Source organism: Pan paniscus, chromosome 7 (assembly GCF_029289425.2).
Source record: "Pan paniscus chromosome 7, NHGRI_mPanPan1-v2.0_pri, whole genome shotgun sequence".
Lineage (NCBI taxonomy): Eukaryota > Metazoa > Chordata > Mammalia > Primates > Hominidae > Pan > Pan paniscus.
In genome coordinates, this window is record NC_073256.2 from 74,127,900 (window position 1) to 74,150,521 (window position 22,622).

Genomic DNA, 22,622 nt, shown 5'->3' on the forward strand with positions numbered 1-22,622 from the left:
TCCAGCATCACTTCTTGAAAGGCACTCCTTTCTCCATTGAATTGCTTTTGTACCTTTCTAAATTTCTTTTTTTTTTTTTTTTTTTGAGACAGGGTCTCGCTCTGTTGCCCAGGCTGGAGTGCAGTGGCACCATCTGGGCTGACTGCAAGCTCCGCCTCCCGGGTTCACACCATTCTCCTGCCTCAGCCTCCAGAGTAGCTGGGACTACAGGCACCCGCCACCACACCCGGCTAATTTTTTGTATTTTTAGTAGAGACGGGGTTTCACCATGTTAGCCAGGGTGGTCTCGATCTCCTGACCTCGTGATCCGCCTGCCTCGGCCTCCCAAAGTGCTGGGATTACCAGCATGAGCCACCTCTATACAGCTTTTATAATTGTTATCAACTGACACAATATTGATATACTAAAGACGAACAGTTACGTGTCTTTTGTGGTATCATTTCATACATTCTTACAAGTAGCATTTCTCAACCTGGAATTTCTCCATCAGAATCATTTGGGGAGGTTATCTAAACTACCTGATGGCTTCAGGTATTATGGTTCAATAAATTTGGGATATGCCTAGAAACGTGTCTTTTTAAAAAAGCCTCTATGATAATTTTGACATCCATTGTTGAGAACCACTGCTGTAATGAAACTTAAATTTTGGTTTTCATTTCATTATTCGTCAATGGTTTGAAATTATCTTTTAGTCAAGTCTTATGGTAATTTTGTTTCTTGAAGGCTCCCCAGTATGAGCCACTTTGGCTAATTAGAATTAATCTAGTTTTAAAATACATATCACATAATAACTTTTTGCTGAATAATCCTTTGTGAATTTTAACTCACTTGCTATGTATTTTAGTCATTTACAGGTGGAGGATACAGATTGGGTAGTTCTTTTTGTAAGCGGTCTGAATATATCTATGGAGAAAATCAGCTGCAAGATGTAGGTACAATAATCAAAATGAAAAAGTATAAATATTTGCTTCTAGTTACTAAAACTGTTGGTTTTAAAATTAAGAATTGATAATACAAATATATTTTTGTTACTTTTTAAAACATGGGTTAAAAGGACCAATGATGTGTGAGTTTTCAGTCTCGATCTTTATGTTTTATATCACAATTATGCCTTGCACTTAAAGATATGGAACTATTTGTTGAAAGAATGTGTGATTCATTTTCCAAATGAATTTGCAGCCAGGCGTGGTGACATGCATCTGGAGTCCCAACTACTCCAGAGGCTGAGGTAGGAGGATCACTTGAGCCCAGAAGTTCAAGGCCAGCCCGGAAAACATAGCCAGACCCTATCTCTTTAAAAAAAAAAAAAAAAAAAAAACAGGTGTTTAAAAAATGAACTTGGGCCAGGCACAGTGGCTCACGCCTATAATCCTAGCACTTTGGGAGACTGAGGTGGGCAGATTGTTTGAGCCCAGGAGTTCGAGACCACCCTGGGCAACATAGTAAGACCCTGGATCTTTAAGATAAAAAAATCAATTAAAAAAAGAAAAATGAACAAATATATAGTTATTATTATAAATGGTATATTTTCATAATCTAAAATGAGGTGAGGTGTAAATGAAGAACACCTAAAGTCATTCTTTGTTTCTGTTGCCTTTTGAAATTTTGGAGTTTTAATTTTATTTTAGACATTGATAGTTTCTTGGAAGGTCACTGGAAATTCTGTTCCCCTTAGGATGAATATTTAAGCTCTGTAGCAAAGAAGAGTATGGGTGCAGATGAAGGAAAATGAAGGAAGTGGGAATCATGGAGTACAGCTTTTCTCATTGCTTTCATTTTCTTGTGAACCATCCACCAATAATTGTACTTCGAGGCCAGGGTCCAGCTGCAGGACCTTTGGTATTTGCAGCCATTGTCAGTTTGTTAAGCTGAATGCAAACTAGCTAAACAAACACATGTGGTTTCATTAATGTCTTTCACTATGAATAAAGAATAGTAGAAATAACTCCCTATTTTAAATTAAGTAAATACGTTTTAGGATATCACATTTGGAACTTAAAATTATTTGGGGGAGATATATTCTTATGTATATGTGAATATATATATATATATATATATATATTTTTTTCTATACCCAAAAGGTTCAGATTTTGCTTAAACTGTGGAGCAATGGTTTCAGTTTAGATGATGGAGAATTGAGACCTTACAATGAACCAACAAATGCTCAATTTCTGGAGTCTGTTAAGAGAGGGTAAGATGTATTATTTGTATTCTATTTGTTATGTAGAGTGGGACTTATTTTCTTAACAGACTACTCATTATTAGTGCACTATGGGTTTTCAAGAAGTAGTTCCTGGAATATATTAAATAAGTGGTTGCTGGGGGTGTAGGTATTCTTAAGTTTATAAAGGATATACTGCTATCTGTATGTAAGTCACTGGTTCTTAATTTTGTGGGCCAGGGGCATTGGACATTGGCCCATCTTAAAATCTGATGAAACTATGAACCCAGCTCCAAGAAGAAACATCTTAGTGTGATAATCAATGAATTAATTAGTATGTAGCTGCCCACCCACTAAGCCACTGTCCTGCTTACTGTTGACAGGGTGACTCTCATTGCATGTATGCCTGAAATTCAGCAACTTATGTTAGAAATCTTTTAATGTGGCATTACTGCTGGCAGAAGATTTCAAAAGGTTAGTTTGAAGTTATAATTTGTGAAAGTAAACTCAGATATTCAGTGCTCTCACCCATCCAAAGAACATTGTAACTTACCAGCTCTTCTTGCTAAAGGATGAGGAATCAAGTGATTTTCCTATGATAATAAAAGCTTTTCTGTGTTATGATTAAACTAGCTGAAAGTGGAGTTATTTCTAAGTAGATATGCAACTAAAGACATAAAGTTGAGCATAAACTGGGGAATTAAGTTGTAGGAAAGGATCAGAGTTTTACTGTATATAACCAGAGTTATATATACAGGGTTATACTCCATAAAGGAATAGAAGGTGGAGCATTTCCAAATGTTGAAATATGTCCAGGATGAGTGGCTGACATGGAGTGGAGGTTAAATTCGTCTTTTAGAAGACTAATTAGCATGAATTTTGAATTTAAATTATATACAGTTACTGTCAGGATACCAAACAAAGGCAACAAATGCCCTAAGAAGTATGCTGAAGGCATTGGGAAAGGTGGGAAGCTGTCCTAGGAGGCAGTATATGGGGGTGGCAAATACAGGATATAATGGTTTAAGTCAATGCTGTGGACTTGGAAACCTGCAGAATCACTGGGAAGAGCTGCGAGCAACTAGGTGGGGGAAGTTTTGATTGGCTAAGCGAAGACCAACATAACTGTAGAAATTGATACTAATTTCAAGATAGTGGAAACAAAGAACATATTGAGAATGAATGTTCTGTTATATAGATAAAAACTAATTTATTGTTAAATGAAAATAAACCACAAACTTTGTAGGCTAATGTTTAAACAAATGTGGTATATTAAAAGAATTTTAAAATTTGGGCCACACCATATCTGCAATAATGTACAAATTATGATCAATAAGAGTTTTAGAAAAGACTCTAAAGAAAATGAGTAATGTCAGGTAGTGGTTCTCAGCTATGTAAGACCCATTGTCTCCTTTTTATAAGAAATATTTTGTAAAACCATCTACACTATCCTCAAAGAAGAACTCATAGATAATATAATCTATGTACGTGATTCTCCAAAAGAAATTAATATATGTTCTACCTTAAATATATTGAAGAAATAAAGTAATTTATTATAAAATGATACATGTTTTAGTTTATAAATGCCCTGGTATGACCACACAGCACACATAAGAAGTAGTTAGTTTGTACCTCTGTGCAGTCTAGCACTTCCTATGTAAATGTGACAGGTATAAAAACAGAAAAATGAAGTATATGAGGTTGTCAGCTTAATTACTACAAGTAGCATTGCATTCAAGGACTTGGTACAGGTCCAAACAAAACAAAGTACAGTCTTCCCTCACTTTACATGGTCGTACATTCCTGGAGATTTCAAAGTATATTAATACAATAGCCTTAAAAATGTGTTTTGCTTGTATATGAGACAGAGTTAGGTTTTAGGATCAGACAGTATTATCCACGTGACTCCCTGGAGGGCACATGATGATTCTTTGGAACCCAAGACGAGTCTTTATCACGTAAGACAAATCTCCTGTTGCAGTGCATCTGACATCCCCTACCTCGACACTGAATGACAGCAGTGCTCACAGATCACACCATGATGTTTAGATGGTTTAGATGTTTTGTCCTCCTCAAATCTCATGTTGAAATGTGACCTCCACTGTTGGGGGTGGGCCTGTGGGAGGTGTTTGGATCATGGGGTGGATCCCTCACAAATGGCTTGGTGCCATCCCCATGGTAATGAATGAGTTCTTCTTCTGGCGGTTCAAGTGAGAGCTGATTGTTTAAAAGAGCCTGGAACCTCCCCTTCTCTCTTGCTTCCACTCTTGCTGTGTCATACACCAGGTCCCCCTTTGCCTTCTACCATGATTGTAAGTTCCCTGAGGCTTCACCAGAAGGAGAATCTGGTACCATGCTACTTGTACAGCCTGCAGAACCAAGAGCCAAAATAAACCTTTTTGCTTTATAAATTACCCAGCCTCAGGTATTCCTTTATAGCAGTACAAACAGACTAATACAGAAAATTGGTACCAAGGAGTAGGGCATTGCTCTAAAGATACATGAAGATGTGGAAGCGTCTTTGGAACTGGGTAATAGGCAGTGGTTGGAAGACTTTGGACGTCCTTGAAGAAGATAGGAAGACAAAGGAAAATTTGGTACTTCTTAGAGACTTCTCAAGTGGTTGTGACCAAAGTACTGATAGAAATATGGACAGTGAAGTCCAGGCTGATGAGTTCTCAGATAGAAATGAGGAAGTTATTGGGAACTGGAGTAAAGGTCAGCCTTGTTACACCCTAGCAAAGGACTTGTCTGCGTTGTGTCCATACCCTAAGGCTTTGTGGAAGGTTGAACTAAAGAGTGATGATCTAGGGTACCTGGTGGAAGAAATTTCTTTTTTTTTTTTTTTTGAGACGATTCATGCTCTGTCACCCAGGCTGGAGTGCAGTGGCGTGATCTAGGCTCACTGCAACCTCCACCTCCCAGGTTCAAGCAATTCTCCTGCCTCAGCCTCCCAAGTAGCTGGAATTACAGGTGCTCACCACCACGCCTGGCTAATTTTTGTATTTAGTAGAGATGGGTTTCACCATCTTGGCCAGGCTGATCTTGAACCCCTGACCTTATGATCCACCCACCTTGGCCTCCCAAAGTGCTGGGATTACAGGCGTAAGCCACCACGCCTGGCCCTGGTGGAAGAAATTTCTAAGCAGCAGAACATTCAAGAGGCTTTGTGGCAACTTCTAACAACCTGTGGTCAGACATAGGAGCAAATAAATGATTTAAAGTTGGAACTCATATTTAAAAGAGAAGCAGAGCCAGTTGAAGTTTGGAAAATTCTCATCCTGGCTATGTAGTAGAGAAGGAGAAAGTGTTTTCAGGAGAAGAATACAAGCAGGCTGTGGAGCAACCACTTGATAGAGAGATTTGCATGAATAGAAGAGAGCCTAGCCTAGTGCTACTAATCAAGATGATGGGAAGAAAGCCTTGAAGGCATTTCAGAGACCTTTAAGGCAGCCCCCCCCCAACCCCCATCACAGGCCCAGAGTCCTAGGAGAAAATTGTAGTTTTGGAGGCCAAACTTGGGGCCCAGCTGCCCTGTGCAGCCTCTGGACACTGTTCCCAGCATCCCAGCTGCTGCAGCTCCAGCCGCAGCTCAAAAAGCCCTAGGTATAGCTTGGGCCTCCACTCGCTCTGAAGGGCACAAGCCACTACTGTAAGCCTTGGTGGCTTTCGCATGGTGTTAAGCCTACAGGCACACAGAATGCACAAGTGAAAGAGGCATGGGAGGCTGCACCTAGATTTCAGAGGGCCACACCAAAGGGAAATGTGAGGTTGGAGCCCCCAGACAGAGTCCCCACTGGTGCACTGCCTAGTGGAGCTGTTGGAAGGGAGGTGCCACCTCCAGACCCAGGAATGGTGGAGCCACCAGCAACCTGAGCCTGGAAAAGCCACAGGTCCTCACCTCCAACCCATGAGAGAAGCCACAGGGCCAGAGCTGCCCAAAGCCTTGGAAGCCCACCTCTTGCACCAATATGCCCTGTATATGGGACGTGGCATCAAGGATTATTTTGGAGCTTTAAGATTTAATGTCTGCCCTGCCGGGTTTCAGACTTGTGTGGGGCCTGTTGCCTCTTTCTTTTGGCAGATCTCTCTTTTGGAATGGGAATGTTTACCCAATGCCTATACCACCATTCTATCTTAGAAGTAAATAGTTAATTTTTTATCTTACAGGATTATAGGTAGAAAGAAGATGGCTTGAATCTCAGATGAGATTTTGGACTTTTGAGTTAATGCTGGAACGAGTTAAAACTTTGGGGGACTATTGAGAAGGGATGATTGTATTTTGTGATGTGAGAAGGACATGAGATTTGGGGGGCCAGTGGTGGAATGACATGGTTTGGATGTTTTGTCCCCTCCAAATCTCATGTTGAAGTGTGACCTCCATTACTGAGGTGGGGCTGGTGGGAGGTTTTGGATCATGGAGGCAGATCCCTCATGAATGGCTTGGTGCCATCCCCATGGTAATGAGTTCTCACCCCGGTAGTTCACTCAAGAGCTGGTTGTTTAATAGCCTGGAACCTCCCGTCTCCCTCTTGCTTCTGCTCTTGCCATGTGATATGCTGGGTCCCCTTTTGCCTTCCACTGTGATTGTAAGTTTCCCGAGGTCTCACCAGAAGCAGATTCAGGTGCCTTGTTGCTTTTACAGCCTGCAGAACCATAAGCCAAAGTAAACCTCTTTGCTTTATAAATTACCCAGCCTCGGATATTTCCTTATAGCAATGCAAATGGACTAGTACACCCAACAAGCAAAAACACCCATATCAATTTTCAGAACTTTCTCCGAGGAGTTTATTAATAAATATCCACATTTACCTTTTTATCCTCATAGGAATTTTCTAGTGCTGATTTACATATAAATTGCTGTCTTAAAATTTAACTTTCTAAATACCAGAAGCTGTCCAAGATAATTGTGACAACCAAAGCATCCCTATGTTGAGAACCAGTAAGGAGTAATGTGAAGTGACTTTAAAAAAGATCTACAAGGACTGATCAGTCATTATGGAAATTTTTGTGTTATAATTTAAGCAAAAAATTCTGTTTTCCAGTGTAGCTCATGAAATAATTACAGTAATCTCAACAGTGTAGTTTAATTCTTGGAAAACTTAATGATAACTTTTTTCCCCCCTTTTTAAAAGAGAGATTCCCCTGGAGCTTCAGCGCCTTGTTCATGGTGGCCAAGTGAATTTGGATATGGAGGATCATCAGGATCAAGAATACATAAAACCTAGATTGAGGTTCAAGGCTTTTAGTGGAGAAGGGCAAAAACTTGGAAGGTAAAAATCCTAAAATGAGAAAAATACCTTTGTTGAACATGAATTTTTCTTTGAGAATAAGAAAAGCAAAATGACCTATGAAGTAAAAAACAAAAATATGAACCATGCACATTAGATATATACATCTGTTAATATTATATCATAATATTATATCATGTGATACCATTATATCATAATATTGTGATATTAATAATACTGTAATTAATACTTAGATTGCAGTTACCATGTTCGTGGCCCCCTAAGCCCTATACATGTGTTATCTCACTTAATCTTTACAACAGCTCTTTGATGTAGATACTGTTATTACTTCATTTTGCAGATGCAGTAATTTGCCCAAGATTGTTGAGCTAAGAAATGACTAGCATGTGGGATTCAAACCCAGGCACTCTGACTACAGAGTTTGTGCTTTTCACCACTATATTATATGCCTCTTTCAGATTACCTGGTTTCAAAGGAGAGAATTGTAAAGGGTTGTCGATGAGATAAAATAATGGATACCTTACATCACAACTTAAGCATGCATGTCTGCCATCAGTAATGACCAAACTCTTGCAGCAGGAGCAATGTGCTTAGCTTTGTGATTTTCAATAGTTTTTAAACAGCCAAACCCTTTTTTCAAGTCATGGAAGCGCAATATGTAAAACCTGAGCTCCTCTGATTGTCGGTGAAAGAAGGCATTGTACCTGAGACATTTCCAAAGAACCTTAGGACTTTGAAGAGCACAATTTAAAAACCAACGCACATGGCAGAATGTATGAGTGGTTTCCTTTATAATAGCCATGGCTTAATGTAATCTTAGAAATTTAAAATATGTTGGTAAAAGTTACCCTCTACTCGTCCACATATTGTTGCAGGTAATATGGAATTGCCACATTGGCAATGTTTCCAGTGTATTCTTTGGTGCATCCTTTGCTTCTCTTCATGTGATTCCTTCCCTTCCAAGCCCCCTTCAGTTGCCTCGTGTACACTGGTTGTCTATTCTCCCCTTATTTTTCAAGATAGGAAAGAATTCAATATTGCTTCTTTATGCTTTGCTATCTCTAGTCTCCCTTTCTGTATTCTCTTCTCCTGATAGAGACTGGCGCTGGGGACATAAAGGAAATACAGGAATTTATGTTGACCTGTTTTTCTTAGGACACAAACTCTTTAATTTTAAGTCACAGGTTTACTTGGAAATTTTCTCCCTCGTCTCTCTTTACATGTCAGGCTTCTCTTTCTTTCTCTTTTTTTTTTTTTTTGAGATGGGGTCTTGCTCTGTTGCCCAGACTGGAGGCCAGGCTTCTCTCAAATTGTATAATATTATGTTTTTACTCCTCTTGTTGTGATCAACATATATATATATATATATGTATGTATGTATGTGTATATATATGTATGTATGTGTATATATAGTATGTATGTTCTTAATTTTCTATCACTTCCCATTTTTACTTAATATTTATTGAGATTATGATTAATTAGAATGCAGATAAAATGCCTAGTCATCTCTTCAATATATACATATTCCTTCTCTATTATTTAAATGTTTGACCAAGAATTAATGTTGGACGGCACATCCTTGTTAGTAGACCTACAGTAAATCTAGACTTGGAATTGAAGAAGGTAGCATAAAGGGAAGGCAGCTAAGAAGAGCCAGTGATTATTAAACTCATGAAAATAACGATATTATCTGATGATAGTATTCACAAAGGCCAGTCATTTTCCTTATAAGGCAAATAGAGAAAATAACAGAAAAGAAAGGAGAAACTGATGGAAGAAAGTGACAGACATCAGTGGTAATAATGCCATGTTAATTTACTAGCCATATTGATCAAGATTTTGATTATGGAAAACAGAATCTACTTGCCGGTAGTAATAGGTTTCTTACAGGATCTTGTGTAGTTTATAGAATATCTGGAAGAGGCAAGCAAACCAAGCTTTCCTTAGCCAGGAGAAACAAACACAGTGGAAGAGTGTTCCAGAGAAAACAACTATGTCCCCTAGTCAGGTGCTTGGTGCCCATGAAACTAGGGACTAGATACTAGAACATTCCATCATCGAAGAAATAAATGCCTCCACCACCTTAGTAACCAGAAGAGCTACAGAGTTTCCACTTTGCAGTGCTTACTTCCACCAAACAAGTGTATGTTTGTTTGCTTGGTGGAAGGGTAGAATCATGAAATCCTAGCTGCAAGAGAGTCTGGGAGATGGAGTCTTTAGAATTTTCAGCTTCTAGTAGAAGGAGATAGCATGATGATGTGAGCCTATGTGTTCACAAACCCAAATGTTGAATAAGCAAATATCATATATTCTAAAGTGAAGAATTACATAGAACATTTTATATTAAAGATTTACATTAAGAAATATATTAAAAGTTTAATAGTTAACCTTCATTTAGAAAGTAACTTTCTAAAATGGCTTGGTTCTCAAGAGTTCAAGACAATTATTTACTGAGCAGGAAATAAAAAGAAGCAAGTAAAACAGAAATGAAAATAATCTATTGTCTTCCATAGATGGCAGTCTAATTACACACAGAATGTTACATAGATGGGAACTAAATCTTTTCATGTGATATACAATTATGGTGCAAACCAAAATGCTGTAAAAATGTTACATAGTACCCTCACATAATAGAAGAAAGCAAACCATAGATATAAAACTGCAAATTTGCAATGGTAGAACAAACTGTATTATTGAATAAAAATTAGCTTGGTGAGCTAGAGTAGTGCCTAACAAAATCACAGAGTCATTTTTAATAGGGAGGACTAGCGAGTAGGCATTCTTGGTAGGCTTTTGAGCTGGCGTGTATAATGATAAAAATCATGATTTGAAGTTGATGTTTCTGCAGAAGAACAGTCACTGCCTGTTTGTCCTACTGTTCTCTTCAAAAGATTGTGCTTGCCACTCTCACTTACCTGAGATTTGACTTCATCTGGGGCCCTAGACCCTGAGGGCTCTCTTCTCTAAAACTTCAAAGCCTTACCTTATCTCAGCTCCTCAACAGCTGTGAGCTGACTGAAGCCTGACTGGGTTGTCAGCCCTGTGTGACTCAGTACTTCTGGGGACAGCCTCAGCTGTGCTGAGCAGGCAGTGCTGTGCCTCGCCAGTCTCACAGGCCTGAGCTGCTTTCCTAAACCCCCTCCTCGACCCCTGCCCCTCACTCTCAGCAAATTTCTTTGCTTCCAGCTTCATTGAGAAAATAGAACCTGACGGGAATTCACATTCTTATTATGTTTCCCTCCAGCCTTCAAGCTGGTCATTTCCATCCTCCTCTCCCTCCATAAGTTTGAAGAAGAGGGTGTTTCTCCTCCTGTCTCTGAGGGAATTACAACCTACATCCTTTCCTGCCATTTGCCTACAAACCTTGTTGTACCAATTAATTTCTCTTTTCTTTCTTAAAAAATTTTCTTTTTAATGTAAAAGTTTTACTATGGCTTTATCAATTGAATGATATGGAGAAAGTTTTAAATAGCAAACAGATGCGATTTTGACAGCTAAATATTAGAATTAACATAACTTGCATGGGCACAGTGGCTCACACCTGTAATCCCAGCACTTTGGGAGGCCGAGGCAGGCAGATGACTTGAGATTAGGAATTCAAGACCAGCCTGGCCAACATGGCGAAACCCCATCTCTACTAAAAATACAAAAAAAAAAATTAGCCGCATTTGGTGACAGGCACCTGTAATCCCAGCTACTTGGGAGGCTGAGGCAGGAGAATCACTTGAACTCAGGAGGCAGAGGTTGCAGTGAGCTGAGATCACACCACTGCACTCCAGCCTGGGCAACAGAGCAACACTGCATCCCAGAAAAATAAATAAATAAAATAAATTAATTAACATAACTTTTTAGGCTGGTTTTTAATACCACACTACCAGCTTGTCCAGCTATCTGTCTGTGTGGTTCTGAGCATGTCTTTTAGTCTCTCTGTAACTCGGTTTCTTTTAGATAAAATGATATGGTTGTCCTAAATTATGTTGGAAGTCCATCCATTCCAGTTCTCAAATGTTGTTATTCCATATACAATAGTTTCATTGTGACATACACACATTTTCTTACCTAGCTTCCCCATCCTCCATTTTCTGTTTTGAGAAAAAGCATACCTGATCAGAATCTGCCTTAAAACAGAAAGCAGTAGATTACAAAAACAACAGGGAGGCAACTTGGTGTGTAGAAAGAGCCCAATGTAAACCTCAGCTCTCTCACTTACCAATAGGAATATTGGGGGTAACTTTTTTTTTTCCAGAGTTGTTGTTAGGATAATTATAATGCTAATAGCCAACTTTTAGTAGTGCCAACTATATAAAAGCACCATTTGAAGTGCTTATGTGTCCTAATTAATTTAATCTTTACAGCACTGCTGCTGTTGGCTCTCAGGCACAATAAGGGTAAGTGACTTGCCTGGTGTTACAGAATAAGTGCAGAGTTGGGATTGAAACCAGGTAATCCAGCTCTGAGAACCATGCTGTTAACACTGCTTCCCAGGCTGATGTAAATGAAATAATGCATGTGGCAGAGGTGGTAATGGTGGTAGTGACGATGATAATGTGTATACCTGGTTATCAGTGAGGCGGAGGTAAAGAGGACCTTTGCATTCAGTGTCTCTTGTCTTTTCTCTTGGATTTTCATCCCCCTCCCTTGTGTAAGGAACGCTGGACTCTTGGCACAGTAAACCAGATTGGCAGTGCAATTACTTAGGCCCTCAATTCCAAATTAAAAAGAAATTCCTTAATATCTGATCATTTATTGTAAGTCATAATTTTAACCTTATGTATATTTTTATGTATCCTCAAATCAGTTCTAAAATTAGCATCAGGAAATAGCTAAAGAAAGAGAAAGTGTCAGCGGTTAGTACCAGGTAATTTTATCACTTTACTGTGTACTCTGAGAGAGAAGCTTTTTGAATGGAAGTAAGAGTCATGATGATTTAGATTGGACTAAAGCCCAAATGCTCATAGAACTTTTATACTAGTAATATGTAGATACATGCGTGTCTTTCTTCCAGAAGAAAATAATCTATAGGAAACCATCTAAATCTCAGAGTTCAAGAGAAAAAACTTCAAGACTATCAAAAATTCCTTAAGATGACTGAGAAAATTGAGCTAAATTTATTTGAATTATTTAACCAAAAGAGCACTCCTCTATTTTTGACATTCACTTTTGGCATATACTGGCTGATCATCCTGCTAGTGTTAGAAGGGGCTAAGACAGCAATGCTAGGGTCACTAGTAACCAAGTTCTAATGGTAAGATGTTCTATCAAGCTTCATTATGAATTTATTGTCATGTAATAACCTTTTATTCCTCACTGGTACTTAGAAGTTATTTCTCTTTTGCAAAGCAGTGCTTGAATCAGATGTTTTTAAATAATATTAACCAAGTCCAAATTAAATGAATTTAGTGCTGATAATATGTTCACAATAGCTGGCACCCGTTGAAACACTGTGTTCTAGGCACAATATTAAGGACTTACTGGTATAATATACCTTCATAACATAGTATTATTCCCTCACTTTATAAATGATAGAACTGGGATTCAAAATGATTGATGTACTTACTCAACTTTACACAGTTGACATGGCTGGGATGTGAAACCATGTCTGTCTGTGCTCTTAATGATTCTTTGACCCTAACTCAGAGTTGCTCGTATTTCTAAATAAAACTGGTTTGCTAAACAGTGATGAAGTTGCAAACAGTTAAATGAGGAAAGGATGCAAAGTTAGGCTTTTATGAGAGATTAGATAAACCAAATAAGAATCGTAGGATCCAAAATATTTTTAATATAATGAAAGAGGTTGAAAGAAGTATAGGAGACTCAAATGAAGCCATGTTCTAAGTGTTTATCGCTGTCTTCAGTTTGTCATATATTTTACATATTCAGATTTGTGTTTAATTCCTCTTTTTTAGCCTTACACCTGAAATAGTCAGTACACCTTCCTCTCCAGAAGAGGAGGATAAATCAATACTTAATGCAGTTGTTCTTATTGATGATTCAGTGCCAACAACAAAAATTCAAATCAGGTTAGCAGATGGGAGTCGTTTGATACAAAGATTCAATAGTACACACAGGTAAGCTTCTTTACCAACAGTGTCCTGTTTGCTGTTATATACACTGGATTGCTTATCTAAGTAGAACTGTATGTGACTTGAGTAATGAAGAATATGATATTCTTTAGGTTTACTTTTGAAGTAAGTTTTTGACAGAAGAAACATTTTTAAAAGGACAATAGCTGTGTTTAAGAAATGAAATATGTGGTATTTAAACAGTCTCTATAAACTATCCAAATACTAATGTGATCTCAGATATCACAGAAAAATAAATTAAGAACTATAGTTTTACGTTGTTACTAAAACTATATGAAGTAGAATCAGATTTAATTTAACATAGTAAAACCTTTTGGGGACTTTATTCATTTAAAAATTTGTGATAATTTTGATTGGGATTAATTTTCTGTATAGCAAATACTTCATAATATAAATGTGTATTGTAAATCAAGTTTAATTGTACTTTTGTCAAGAACTTCAGATAGTTTTAAATGTTTCTTTAATATTGACTTGTACATCAACATTTGATTTGTCCATTGAAGTAAGACCCTAATAGATATATTTATGATTTTGGTTGAATTACTATGTTTATGTGAGAGTAACTTTTTAAAATTATTCCTATGATAGCACATTTCATAGTTTTAGACTCACCTTGCCACAGGCCAATCATAGTTACCTTTTTCTGGGTCATATGCTGCTAACATATTTTATACTCCGAAAAAAGTACAACCTGCTTTTTTTTTTTTTTTTTTTTTTTTTTTTTGATACAGAGTCTTACTCTGTCTCCCAGGCTGGAGTGCAGTGGCGGAATCGCAGCCCACTACAAACTCCGCCTTCCAGATTCAAGCAATTCTCATGCTCAGCCTCCTGAGTAGCTGGGATTACAGACAGCCACCACCATGCCCAGCTAATTTTTTCTGGTTTTAGTAGTGACGGGGTTTTCACCGTGTTAGCCAGGCTAATCTTGAACTCCTGGCCTCAAGTGATCTGCCCACCTCTGCCTCCCAAAGTGCTGGAATTACAGGCGTAAGCCACCGTGCCCAGCTGGACCTGCACTTTTAAAATAACAACATTAGTACACTTACTTTATTCATAACTTACCTGAAGATTGTTTCCATTTTACAGGAAAAGTAAATGTTAAGTACACACTAAAGTTACTTTACATTTTAACTGAAGCCTAAGATAAATCCTTCAATTGAAATACTATATATTAAAGAAAGTTACAACACCTTTATATAAAGATTAAAATTTTGTGATTTTTATTATGATTCAGTTTTAAGTTTACATGAAAATATGATTTTTTATATTACAAATTATTTTTGTCTTATTTCTTCAGGATCCTGGATGTTCGGAACTTTATTGTACAGTCTCGTCCTGAATTTGCAGCTCTTGACTTTATTCTTGTGACTTCATTTCCGAATAAAGAGCTAACAGATGAAAGCCTGACACTGCTAGAAGCAGATATTCTTAACACTGTGTTACTCCAGCAACTAAAATAATATTGTTCCTGTCCATGCAGTAGCATGTGGGAATAGATGATGTGCCATATTAATAAGGACAATACTTCAGCATTAAAAACAGCCAAATTATTTTTATTATTTTTACAGATAAATTTTGGTTTTATTGTTATTCTGTCTTCCAATCTGAATATAGACAAATTTGGATTAGGAATAGACCTTGAGATAAGTATGTTTGAGTTTTTAGTTGAAGGACTGGCTTATGTTGATAGTTTTTGGATTTCTAGGCAAATGAGTTGTTACATGCTTAGTGTTAATGTAACAACATTTGTTTGCAGAGAAAAATGAACAAAACCCCTTTTTGATAAATGCATTTGGTAAAATTTGCACTAAAGTTTCTTGATGCAGCATTGACCAACAGCCATTAAGAAATCTTTTGATCAAATAAGTTGAAAATTTGTCTATAATATATACTGAAACGTGTCTTTTGATTTTGAAATTGTTTGATCATACAATAATTATTTCTCCTATTAAGATTTTACACATCCTTTTTACTTACTGATTTAGATATATTACTAGTATCAGAAACTACAGTTTTGCCTTGTATTTTACAGAATTATGACTGTTGTGAACTTAAACAGAAACACATAAAGGTCAGCAATTCTTTTTTTTTTTTTTTTTTTGATATGGAGTTTTGCTCTTGTTGCCCAGGCTGGAGTGCAATGGCATAATTTCTGCTCACCGCAACCTCCGCCTCCCAGGTTCAAAAGATTCTCCTGCCTCAGCCTCCCAAGTAGCTGGGATTACAGGCATGCGCCACCATGCCTGGCTAATTTTTGTACTTTTGGTAGAGACGGCGTTTCTCTGTGTTGATCAGGCTGGTCTCGAACTCCCAACCTCAGGTGATCCACCCACCTCAGCCTCCCAAAGTGCTGGGATTACAGGCATGAGCCACCACGCCCAGCCTAAAGGTCAGCAGTTCTTAAGAAGATATGGTAAACAGCAACAATATTTTAAAATCAAGTAATTACAGTTCCTCCCAGAGCTTGCGTTGATCACATTCATTTATTCATTCAACACATTTTTCTAGGAAACTCACTGTATACACTAAACACTATTCTGTGTGCTCAACCTAGAATGTCTTCTCCAGAACAAGACTAGTGTAGAAATACAGGAATGTAAATTCTGTCAGACGGACTAGATCTAAAGAATTACCAGCATAAATGTTTGCATTTCTGCTGAAGCCAGAAGCTTTTCCTTCTTCCCAGACACCATTTCATCCTTAATTATTACTTCTGGTTAGTTTTCCATTGCCACCATAACAAGTTACAAAATGTGGCTTAAAATAGCACAAATTTATTATCTTCACAATTCTGTAGGTTAGGAGTCCAGGTTAAGAGTTTCGCGGTGCCAAGATCAATTTGTTGGCAGGGTTGCATTCTGTTAGGAGGCTCTACAGGAGAATAATTTCCTTGTCATTCCACCTTCTACAGGACATCCTCATTCCTTGGCTTGTGACCTCCTTCTTCCATCTTAAAAACCAGTGCTGTTTCATCTCTATGACCCTTCTATTACCACATCTCTCTGACACCAGCCTGGAGAGGTTCTCTGCAGGACTCATGATTAAATGAGGCCCACCGGATAATCTAGGCTTATCTCCTTGTGTTGAAATCCATAGTAACCTTAATTACATCTGCAAAATCTCTTTTACCATCTAAGGTTACATACAGGTTTGGAGATTAGGACATTAACATTTTACATGGAACATTATTCTTGCCTACTACAGTTCCCACCCACCCCCCGCTCCACTCCTGTGTTAAAGATTCAGGTTCATCACAAATAAATTTACGTCACTCATAGGTGCTCAAAAGTCACAACCCATTATTACAGCATCAACTCTAAATCCAAAATCTTATCTGAGTCTCACCAACTCAAAAGTCTCAAATCTCACATTGAAGCCATCTAAATTAAGTTTGGGAGAGGATCCGTGTGTGATTTCTGGGACATAATTCCAACTGTGCACATGTGAACCTAGAAAACAAGTTATCTGTTCCCAAGTATGATGGCATGACAGGCAGACAATAATAGTTACACACGTTCCTGTTCAAAAAGCAGAAACAGATGGAAAAAGGAGCCATCAGCACCAATCAATTTACAAAACCAGCCAGGCACCCTTCTTTAAGTTTCAAGGCCTGGGAGTAATCTTCACCTCAGTGCTGTTCTCTGGGCTTGTTGACTGTCTCAGAGTCATCTTTACTTTTTCACAAAAGGTAGCACACGTTTGCAGCTGAGTATCAGCTTATCAGTTTGTTCTTCTTTTATATTCTCTAAAGCTTTCTGTTAAAAATGGTGGTGCTTCTGCTGCTATAACGTTGTCAAGAAACTTGTGGGTCTTCTACATATGTCACGGGGATGCACTTATTTAGATAGGAGGCTCCTCACATATCTTTCCTGGAAAATCCTGCCTCTGTTTTTGGCTTTTTCTGAAATAGCTGAGAGGATCTATGATTCACACCCTTAATATCTTCAAAGAGTCTTTTGTGTGACCTGATATTCAGACCTTTTGATGTTTCTGAAGTATTAGCAAAAGGTTATACAGCCATATCTTCATCACTTTCTCTAGAGTAAAGGCTGTCCTGACAGTGAATCTTAGTTTTAGTGGCTTTTGCCATTTGAATAGGCCGTGAATTTCCCAAATCATCAAGTCCTGGTTTCTTTATATTTAACAGTTCTTCCCTCAATCTACCTCTTTCCACATTTTACTATAATCAGCAAGAAGACAGCAGGCTGTACCTTCCACAGCTTGCTTGGAAATATCCTCAGCTAAATATTGAAGTCATCACTTAAAAGTTCTGCTTTACACATAACTGCAGGACACAACTCAGCTTAGCTTTTTGCCACTATGTAACAAGGACTCCTTTCCTCCACTTCTCCAGTAACATATTCCTCATTTTTTACCAACAGTCTATTCATGATGATTTAGATATTCTATGGCAATCGAGGTATTCTCTATTATGCTCCTTTCTAAAAGGCCGCCCTAGCATTAACATTCCATATTTCTACTAACAGTCTGTTTAAGGCAATTTAGCTTCTTTTCTGGCATGCTCCTCAGAATTCTTCCAGCCTCTACCTACTGCCCAATTCCAGAGCCACTTTTCCACTTTTAGGTATTTGTTACAGCAGCACCCCAAGTAACTAGAAAACTCTTTTATGCCTGCTTCTCTGCCAGATGACTTGAATATGCTGCTAGATTTGGAATTCACCTTTCTCCAGGGTCACTGTTTATTTCAAAGAGGTGAATTTACCTGTGCTAGGGTTTTCACACTGGGAGTGCTACCAGAACTACCACAGGATGAAAGTGGTGAGCCCACCACTGCAGAGAAGTTTTCTCAGTGCCGTAATATAGAGGAATTCTCAAAATAAGCCCTACTCCTTTTCACTTACTGAAAAGAACTCGGATAATGTGTAACAGCCAGCCCCATTTCAAAAAGATTACCAGGGGTAAAACAACTTTTTCATGGGTCAAAATCATCTTCTGAAGAAAATGATTTCTTAAAAGAATTGAACACTGTAAATCAAAGGGCATTGTCCTGTTTTGGATTAACAAAACAGGAAAAATAACCAATCCTTGTAAAATTATTTGAAATTTTCTTGTTTTTTATCAGTTGAGTGCCTATAGATGCACATACAAAAACAACTGCCATTTTTGTATATAATAGTCTTCCAAGATAGAGATTTACATTAGGAGAGAATTAAACATCCAGGAGGGATGAACAGTATTTCATGTGTGCTATGTAGTGTTTTGCTTCATTGAGAGTCATTTTCATGAATTATTTTTACTACTGCAGTCATCTTAAATTTATAATCATCTCAAAAAAGATGTCACAATGAACAGACAACCATCTGTGAGGTCAGTCATTTTGCATGATGTATGTAATCAAAAAGTTTGAAATGTCTGCTTACTAATAAAGAATGTTTTCACTGAAACTTATTGGAAAGGTTTTTCAAATTTTCTTTGATTTGTAGTTTTGAGTCCTGAATAGATTGTTTTAACATGAATAACATTTCCTGTGGTTTAATTTCCCTTGGTGCACCTTTGTCAGGGACAGAGAAGGAACTGGTTGTAGCATATTATCTGAATATCCTGTTACTGTTTCTGTTTTTATTCTACCCAAATAATAAGGTTCAGGTGCTGCTTTTTTGCCACAATGGATTTCTGAAAACCTTGTCACAACTGTGAAAGGAAAGTAAATCTTGGGACCCCAGAATCACTAAGCTAAAGGGAAAAGTCAAGCTGGAAACTGCTTAGCGCAAACCTGCCTGCTCACTGAGACAAAGGCCTGTCTGATTGCCTCCTTTGGAAGGGCTCATCAGAAACTCAAAAGAATGCAACCATTTGTCTCTTATCTACCTGTGCCCTGGAAGTCCTCTCCCACACTTCGAGTTGTCCTACCTTTCCATATTGATCCAATGTCCATCTTACATATATTGATTGATGTCTTATGTCTCCCTAAAATGTATAAAACCAAGCTGTGCCCTGACCACCTTGGGCTCATGTCATCAGGACGTCCTGAGGCTGTGTCACACTTGTGCATCCTTAACCTTGGCAAAATAAACTTCCTAAGTTGAGACTTGTCTCAGGTATTTGGGGTTCATGCAACGTCTATTGTTAAAAAGTGCATCATGTTGAAGCGGCCTTGTCTGGGGCGACACCCGAGGTTCGTTGTCTCACAGCCACAGAGATAAAAAATGCAGACACACAGTGAGGTTAAGAGCTGAAGTTTAGTAGGCAAAAGAAAGAGAAGATCTCTGCTACCAAGAGGGGTCCTGGAAAAATTGGTTGCTGATCCACAGTGAAATGCAGGGAGTTTTATAGATGAGCTAGTGGGGGGGGGGGGGGGTAGTGCTGATGTACATAGGGTGCAAAAAGCCAGTTAGGAACAGGTGTGCCATCTGCATAGGGTATAAATCTCTGGCAGCCCCCACCCCAATCTTTGATTATGCAGGTGGGTTCTCTGCCTGAGCTTCTCCATGTTGCCCATTTCTTTCTTACTGTACACATGCTAACAAAAAAGGGAAGATGGAGTTTCCATGGTGGACATGTCTGGCCCCCAGGTAACCCTTTTCTATTGGCACAGCTGCAGGCCTCCTCCCGTGCAAGGTTCCAGCTTCCTTACCTATGTTTGCAGCTCGATCTTTCAGGCTGCTCTTTGTTAGAAAAGAAATGATTTCCAGGGCTGCTTTTTGTTAAAAGGGAAGTTCTGCTGAGGACTCTTTTGCCCTCACTATCTGCCTAAATCCTGTATTAGTGTTTGCCCCTTAAGAGTGTCCCTGATCAATGATGTGAATATATATGTGACCCATATTGTCATAAAGGCTAATAATTTCTATAATCCTCTGTAAAGTTTTTAATTAAAGTATCTTCTAACTCAAATAGTTTATAAAAAGAGCCCTAGTACACATGTGTAACCATGTATATGTATGTGTGTGTGTGTGTGTGTTATAGCACATGAAAATAGTATGTGTGTCCTAGAACTAATAATTAGCTCTAATCCACTTAGCTTAACAGTTTTGCCTCTTTGGAATTTATAGCTATGACCTGGGGATCTGTGCAGGGGAAAATACTCTTTTACAAAGTTTGAACTTCATGATTCATTTTCCTTTAGATAAATCTTTCTATATTAAGGGAGGAGACCACCCCTCATATTGTCTTATGCCCAATTTCTGCCTCCAAAGAAAGAAGTAAAAACTAAAAGGCAGAAATGAAACCCACAGGCAGAGAGCCTGGCGCCACGCCCTGGGCCTGGTTAAAGATGGACCCCTGACCTAACTGGTTATGTGATCTATAGATTCCAGACATTGTATGGAAAAGCATTGTGAAAATCTCTGTCCTGTTCTGTTCCGTTCTGATTACAGGTGCATGCAGCCCCCAGTCAGGTACCCCCTCCTTGCTCAATTGATCATTCCCCTCTCACGCAGACCTCCTTAGAGTTGTAAGCCCTTAAAAGGGACAGAAATTGCTCACAGGGAGCTCGGTTTTTGGAGACATGAGTCTTGCCGAAGCTCCCAGCCAAATAAAGCCCTTCCTTCTTTAACTCGGTGTCTGAGGGGTTTTGTCTGCGGCTTATCCTGCTACAATATAAAGCAGAGACATTCAGAATCATCCTCAGCAGTGGCTACCTTAAAATTTCCTTTGAGTCCTATAGTTTGATTTCATGTGGCTTCACTGGCACAATTCCAAGTGCACCTACTCAAAGGAAAGCTACAGGGAAAGAGAATGCTGATAAACCACTGTTTTGTTGATTGTATCACAACACTTCTTGCTTTCTTTGGAGGGCGTAACAGTTAACTAACTTATTCGCATGGACTTAAAGACTTCACACATAATTAATTAGCAATACAATGTTTTCTAATGGCTTATCATTATTGTTGAATTAAGGTGTGTATGATAATTAGGCAACATTAAAAGAGGACTAAGAAAGGTTTTTCCTCACAGGATTCTCTTTACTGTCCTTTACCTCCTTCAGTTTACACTGGCTTGGAAATAGTGTTGAAAATGGCTCACAATTAGTGTCAATATTTGAGCCAGTGCCTTTTCTCACTTTAACCTTGGAGATAGAAGAATATTTAAAATGAGTACATGTCCTTTCTGTTGTATGCCTTTGTACTGATTTTTGGTTTGTGTTTTCCTTACATAGTGTACCTTTCAATGTACTTTTTAGAACATTCTTAATTATAAAACGTCTTTCCTCATGGTTTCTGTATTTAACATCTTCCCTATTTTATTCTTCAGTTTTATCTTTGTGGGAAAGGCTTGTTTAACAGATTTTATCATTTTTATCAGGAACGGTAAAAACTGTAATGTTTAGTTTTCCATAAGTATGTTGATTAAAAAGTAGCAACTATAAATACTACAGATATTCAGAGCATCAGTAGACTTGAAAGTGAAAGCATGAATTAGTTGATACAAGTGGAGGTCCTGCTTGCCCTAGCCTGGAATTTGTGACTGTATGTGGGCTTTTGAGAAAGAAGGTAGTAAGATGAAGTGATATCTTATAGAAAGAAATGTTCATCCTTTCTACAAACTGGTAACAGATTCAACATTCCAGGGGATGAGGTGGTTGTTTTTATTAATACAGTAAAATTACATGCAAATACCATGTTTAAACATGTACTTATAAAATACATAATATTGAGGCTAGGAGGGTGTTCTTTTCCCCTTTGAAAACCTGTTATAGGCCGGGCGCGGTGGCTCACGCCTGTAATCCCAGCACTTTGGGAGGCCAAGGCCGGCGGATCACGAGGTCAGGAAATCGAGACCATCCTGGCTAACACGGTGAAACCCTGTCTCTACTAAAAATACAAAAAATTAGCCGGCTGTGGTTGCAGGCGCCTGTAGTCCCAGCTACTCGGGAGGCTGAGGCAGGAGAATGGCCTGAACCTGGGAGGCGGAGCTTGCAGTGAGCCGAGATTGGGCCGCTGCACTCCAGCCTGGGCGACAGAGCGAGACTCCGTCTCAAAAAAAAAAAAAAAAAGAAAACCTATTATAAGTATTTGTAATGTGAGTAGGTGTTAGTGTCTAGAATATTGTGTACATTGGTGTTCTATGGCAACCCAAACTAATCTGACTTTATATTATTTAATATTAAGCATGTGTATGGTACTTTTGCAATAGAGTAAATGACTTTTGGAGGTTTTTTTGTTTTGT

General features: G+C 38.4%; 1 protein-coding gene across 4 annotated transcripts in view; it reads left to right on the forward strand.

Moving 5' to 3' along the window:
- Positions 1-19,543, forward strand: part of UBXN2B (UBX domain protein 2B) — a 40,552-nt gene extending 21,009 nt beyond the window's left edge. Inside the window, exons 4-8 of one of the 4 annotated variants that reach the window (XM_003821974.5) lie at positions 845-928; positions 2,082-2,191; positions 7,297-7,434; positions 13,320-13,481; positions 14,794-19,543. In XM_003821974.5, the coding sequence (XP_003822022.3) occupies positions 845-928; positions 2,082-2,191; positions 7,297-7,434; positions 13,320-13,481; positions 14,794-14,956 (657 nt within the window). In that variant the 3' untranslated portion in view covers positions 14,957-19,543. Of the gene's footprint in view, positions 1-844; positions 929-2,081; positions 2,192-2,544; positions 2,636-7,296; positions 7,450-13,319; positions 13,482-14,793 lie in introns of those variants that run through there. The other 3 variants (XM_055116568.2, XM_008975460.4, XM_008975458.4) reach the window with 3 other exon arrangements.
- The last annotated feature ends 3,079 nt before the right edge of the window (positions 19,544-22,622 follow it).